The following is a 6,674-nucleotide window of genomic DNA, read 5'->3' as shown; positions in this document are numbered from 1 at the left end:
TACTCTCTCCTGTGTCTGTCGACTAGTCTAGATATATATATATATATATATATATATATATATTTAAAATTCGTATATTTTAAGAATAGAGATATATAAGATGGACCATTTTAATTTATTCAGTTTTCTTAAAATCTGTTTTCTTAAATTTAAGGCAAAAATGTTTCAGACAGAAGTTTTAAGGGGAAAAGACGGTGATAATCTTGGTTGACTTTATGAAGATGTCCTTGATCAAAGGTCAAGTCAAGGTTACCTACAATTTTTTTAATGAAACCTTTTATTTTTTTATTACTCTTATAACTGTTTTCAAACCCTTTTGAAAACACTATAATAAACACTATAATAAAAAGTTTATTTTTATTAAATACTTTTTAAATTATAACACTCGAAAGTTACAGTATCGTTGTCACATTTGCATTACCCAAGGTATCAGACTGATGGCTAAAACTTTTGGAATGAATTTACAATGACGATGTTGACAAGTTGACTTACAGGTTACATACTATAATTTAATTTTGGTCCAAGGAGGGTTCAGGATCACCAAAAGCTGTTTTCCAAAACTTTTGGAGGTATGTATTATTCGGTTGATATTAAAATGAATTACGTATCTCCAAAGGTTTAGAAAAACAGTTGTTGCTATAAGAATATGTAATAAAAAATAAGGGATTCTATTTAAAAAATTATAGATAATCTTGACTTGACAATTTAAGGACATCTTTAAGGACATCTTCTCAAGATCAACCAAAATCAACCAAGGTCATCAACTTCTTTCTCCCTTTTATCTGAAAAATTTTTGCCTTAAATTTACAAATTTTGAGAAAATCGAGTGTGTAGATTAAAATGGTCTACTCTGTATATGGTGTGTTGCAAAACTATAAAAAATTTTGCAACACATATGATCTTTATTTTTTTTAAGTACGATTTTAAAATAATTTTTGAATGTAACTATTTCAATTATAATTCAATCAACAAATAATATAACATTAATTTAAAAAATTTTTAATTATAATTTTTATGTATAAGACTGTTACATTGAAACACTCACATCCGTAAAACTGTTTAAAGAAAATATATAAAATTTTCCGGCAGTTAAATACAGCATAACTTGGCCCCGAATCATGCAAATTAGCAGACATTTCTTGCAATCGAGTGGCATTTCGTACCAATTGCATTCATAGTATGCATCTTGCACACTTATACACTAAACATAAAACAATCGAACAGTAAGCATTGAAATATAAAAATTGCGGTAAAAATTTTTGTTTTTAGTAATGTCAGACAAAGTAGATTTGTTTCTCTGTTTAATATTAATAGGTTTATTCGCGTTGAAATCTTGAAATCTTTAAAAATTTTTACACTTTAAACAAGAAAAATATATATTTGGACGTTGAAAAGATAAAAAGCAAAGATGCTAAATGCAAAAAGTGTAATGCGAACAAACCTATTGCTTATTGCTCCTCCTAACAATACCTGTTGAGTTAGTTGATCACCAATCAAACAGTATCCGAAGAGCATGACAAGCGAAATAAGAGCAAAAAAAGTAAAAGTACAGCAGGTTGCTATTTCTGACACATCCAAGTTCTAAAAAGTATAAAATATAAAAATATAAAAAGTATAAAATATAAGATTGCATATGTATATAATATATTACATGTTTATATATTATATATACAGAGTGTTTGATAATTAACAATAAGACTCTCGCATAGAAGCAGAATGGATTAACCTGAGAAGAAAAGTCCTCTATCATTTTGCATTTTTCGGATTAGTTAACGAGGTATTAATTTATGAAAATAGCCAAATTCGCCTGTCGAATACAAAGCGCGATGAGCTAAGACCGTCCAGCGAGGCGCGCATTCGCTGTCGCTAGACAGTTAATGCTAATATTGCTTATGTAAACAACGTGCGTCTTTTTGAAGCTGCGTTTTAAATGTTTGCAACGCTTTCGTGTATTACAATGGATATAAAGAGAGTGGCGCCAATGCATGTGTCTAACGCTGATTGGCTCCGCTATTAAGTGTCGTTATTGTTAATTAGAAAGAAGACAATGTTAAAGAAAAAAGAGATTAACACGAAGAATTGTGTTATATAGATACTCCCAAAGCATAGAGAATGGATTGCTCGATTGTATCTAAATAGTATGATCGACAAAAATGAGAAAGAAGAACCGTGGAAGACGAGCAATCTTTATCTCTTTCCACTCAACAATATAACGAGAGAAAAAAATGAGAAGGAGATTGGTCTTTCTCAGTCTCGCTCGCATTTTTGTTCCCTTTTATCTTTGCAGAATAAGATCCAATCGAAAAAGTTCAGACAAAAGTTGTAGGATTTCTAAAGACCTATTTACTAGCGCTATAAATTTGATTATGGATGACGTTGCCAATGTCAAATCAAGGTCATTGATATTGATTTTTTTAACCGGAACTCCCTCATTTTTTATTGCATATTCTTATAACATATCTCGAGAGTTTCCAAAATACTATAATTAAGTTCATTTTTATCAAGTATTTATTTTTTTAAGTTATGAGGCTTGAAGGTTATAGTACCTTCGGCATTAACATTGCCCAATCAATTATTAAAACCTCTTTAATGTTGTTCAGGATTATGATCCGGATAATATTTGTCAAGATCATTGGAAATAGTTCCGTTTATTTTCCCAAGGTCGTAATCCTAAACAACATTAAAAAGGTCATTTTAGTCATCGTTGGGCAATGCTAATGCCGGAGGTACTGTAACCTTCAAGCCTTATACCTCATAAAATAATTGATGAAAACTTAATTATAATGTTTTGGGAAGCTCTCGAAATGTGTTATAAGAATATGCAATAAAAAATGGAGTGTTCCATTTAAAAAAATCAATGTAACCTTGAGCTGACTTTGGCGACGCCATCCAAGATCAAACTCATAGCGCTAGTAAATAGATCTTTAGAAATCCTACAACTTTTGTGTGAATACTTTTTCGATTGGGTTTTATCCTACGAAGATAAAACGGGACGAAACACCCGATATAGGACGTTCTATAATTTCTAATTATAATTTTGTTGTTTATTCAATATTTAAAATTAATTTTATCTCAACAAAAAGTTTAGTATATTTTAATTCGCGTATTGGTAAAAATTAATAATGACTCCTACACACTGGATGCAGAACGCTTGATGCGCGGCAAAATGTGACGTGGTAACCAATAAGCTTACAGCTCCTAACATATTGGTTATCGCATTTTGTTGCATTGTAAGCTTTTCCGCATCCAGTGTACAGGAATCATAAGAGAAGACATTGAATAGTCGAATACCATCCTTGACCAATTGTGCAATTATTCAGGAAAAAAAAATGAGAGATGCGATCATCTTTCTTGTTTGAATACAGCCTCATAAAGAGAAATTATATACACGTGGAGGCCATTTTTAAAATGTTATCTCAAGATTATCGACTAGCATTTGATATTGCTAAATATAATGATATATTTAATAATATAACATACCATTATGACATAATACAACGAGATAGCCAGTACAACACTGTTACCAACGAGTTCATCCAAAAGAATCAAATTGAAAGTATTGTCCACGGACTTCGCCATCCTTCAATCACCATAATATTTCCGACAACATTATATGTATATACAGAAAGTATGAAGAAGCAATTTAAATAAAGAGATCTAGCATGTGTTAAATGTATGATTGTAATACTCATACCATATTATCTTGAGATGCATTCGAACAAAATTACGAATTCTGTCTGCTATCATGGTTTGCGAGCATTCTTTAATATGTCTAATACGATATGCCAAAATGGACAACTCGCCGCAAATGTGAAATACTAAGATAACCATCAGACAGATCGCTGCCATGTGACATATAGAAAAGTAAATCATTGGAAACAGACAGAGATACATCAATATATATGTATGAGTATTATTGATATCGAAAAATAGATGAATTCTATAGGGCAACATGAAAGACTCTGTACTGTTTCGTGATGCTGAAAACAGATGACAGAACGAAGAAATGTTGATAAAAATAGACAAAAAATAATTTTTTCTTTGAACAAAATACATTGATAACAATTAAAGAATATAGAGTAACTTTTTTCTATAATTTTACAGTGGCAGATTGATTAATAATAAAATAATGAGACAATGTGATGTAAACTTTATTTATCATACGTGTAAACTTTGCTATTTATCATACATACAGTATATGTATATATTGTGATCTTTATTTATTATATAGATACAATTATACAATTTAATTAAATTTATAATAATTAGAAAAAGTTTGATTTTACATACCTTGATTAATAGTCAAGAGATACACCAGCGGTCTAAGATATAGTAATACGACCGTGACAAACATGCCAATAATTGAGCCATAGGAGAATATTTTGGATATAAAATTGTAATTATAGTAAATCCTCTCCTCTTCAAAATTCTCGAATTTGCGTTCAACCATATCCTTTTTTATTACATGAATTAGGAGTTTTAGCAAATTACTGCAGCGTATTAGCCACACTAATAGGAACGTCATAGAATAAGCCATCGTTTCTACAAGATTCATCACCATCAGTTCCAAATTACCAAAAACATCATAAAAATCAGCATACGCCATAATGAGATAAAGAGTGAAATGCGAGATACAAATCGCGAAACGGATGTATGATTGTTTGAACGGCCATATTCCTCCTATGGAAAAGATCCGTTCTAAATGAACAAATAAATCTTCAATACGGTCGATTTTATTCTGTAATATTACATTCTGGATAAAAGTAGTTGAAAGTAATATAGGTAACATTGAATTAAATCGCATAGGTATTAAAAAAATATATTAATATAAATATATTAATATCATTATACGATCAGTATCAAACAGAGAAGCTGTTTTCTTTGGCGAAATGTTTCGTAATAGAATATTAACTTCTTACTTTCATATCGAATTGCAAGTTTTCATCAACTGATCGTCTGTGATTCGTTTCATCGAATCAGACTTGTGCCACGAATATTCATGCATGCGACGATCGTAACATATAATATCTAGATTAGACTTATGCTTGTCTAATGCTTTTCATTTTTCTATTTCAGATTCTATACATTTTATATATTATAATAGGCGGTCTGCTATCAACATATCAGCCAATATTTTTCCTAGCGTACTAATTATCTTACCGTCTCATGAAAAGCTGTTCCTTTGATCATCTTAGTTTTTAATAATAAGCTTTTATTTTTTTGTATCTAGTAAATGTAAAAAAATTGCAGCGATTGTAATAAATACAATGCTGAGAGTCATTAAATTCTTTAATGTTCCTAATAAATTCTTAATAATATTATTAGTGTAATCGTCTTCGCGTGCTGCCGTCGTATTAACTGACGTCTCCGAAGAAACAGTAACTGTATAGCATTATAAGCAATACGGCAAAATCACGCTACCTGTTATATAGTAAGACTGTAACGGTCAGTATAGCTTGAGACTTTTTAATAATATTTATGTAAAATGTTGATTTATGAAATCAAGAAATAAAATATTGACAGAAATAGAGATATTACATCACATTTCGACATCTACTATTTCTATATTATTATAATATAAAGCTTAAGTATTCTGAATATATAAATATATTTCAGTCACTTAATACAAAAGTATTACTGATCTTAAACACAAAAAAAAGTATTGATGATTATTGGTTATTAATATCTACAAGAATATCTTCGGCATGTGATTATACTTGTAAAAGTTTTACTTTCAAAAGTTTCGTAGGTAATATTAGTCAAAATGGTTCGAATAGGAATAGTTTGTGGCTACGAATTGTCCCTGTTGAGTAAAATCATAAATTTTTATGATTAAATTAATGACAATCAGCATATGGATCTTCTTTACATCTTCAGTGATGCAAAATGTTCTATTTGAACAAGCGACGAATAAGTCACTTTACGAAGAAGTGATTGTAGAGTCTGCCAAATAAAGTCGGACATAGACTTCGTACCTTCATTATGAGTATGGAGACAAAAGAGAGATAAATTTGAATGATTGCCAGCTTGCTAACATCAACCTAGCGCAAGCGATCTATAAAGATATCAATACTTACATGCTAGACGATCCTCTCTTCATGATTCGCGTCAGTAGACAAGTCGACAAATGCATTTGCAGTATTTAAAGGTAAGAGTGGCGATGTAGCAAAATGTTGTGATAAACAAGAAAATCTTTGCAATTTTACTATTTTCATATGATTGTTTGTCGAGTTTCATCTAACCAATTATTAATATTTTCTAACCAATTATTAATTGTTTTACGTTAAATAACTTGATAATTAATCGACTTATTAATAAAGTTCCTTGATAGCAAATCATCTTGTGTAATAACTTCTGAACGCGTTTTATGTAACAGTAATAATAGTAGCAAAAATATGTCAGAGTTTCAGATTATGTAAGATACCAAATTGAGCGACCTTTTTATAAGTTATAATATATATAAATCAATTGAAGTGAATACACACACACACACACACACACACACACACACACACACACACACACACACACTATATATGTGTGTATATATATATATATATATATATATATATATATTAGTTATTATATTATTATAGTTAATTAAAGTTTAAGTTAAATAATATTAATTAATAAATAAATAATAATAATAATAATACTATAATAATAAATAATAA

The 6,674-nt window shown here is 29.6% G+C and overlaps 1 protein-coding gene across 1 annotated transcript; it reads right to left on the bottom strand.

Moving 5' to 3' along the window:
* Positions 1–1,045: 1,045 nt before the first annotated feature.
* LOC105625182 (odorant receptor 2a-like) lies at positions 1,046–3,579 on the bottom strand (the record flags this gene model as incomplete). Its single annotated transcript, XM_012206523.1, has 3 exons — positions 3,481–3,579; positions 1,471–1,581; positions 1,046–1,201 (listed from the first exon to the last, which is right to left on the bottom strand). Coding segments are annotated over exons 1-3 (366 nt in total), but the record flags the coding sequence as incomplete, so codon positions are not given.
* Between the last annotated feature and the right edge of the window lie 3,095 nt (positions 3,580–6,674).

This window comes from Atta cephalotes (assembly GCF_000143395.1).
Source record: "Atta cephalotes unplaced genomic scaffold scaffold00223, whole genome shotgun sequence".
Classification (NCBI taxonomy): Eukaryota; Metazoa; Arthropoda; class Insecta; order Hymenoptera; family Formicidae; genus Atta; species Atta cephalotes.
The sequence above is the reverse complement of the archived record's forward strand: the minus strand, read 5'-3'. Positions and strand labels throughout refer to the sequence as shown.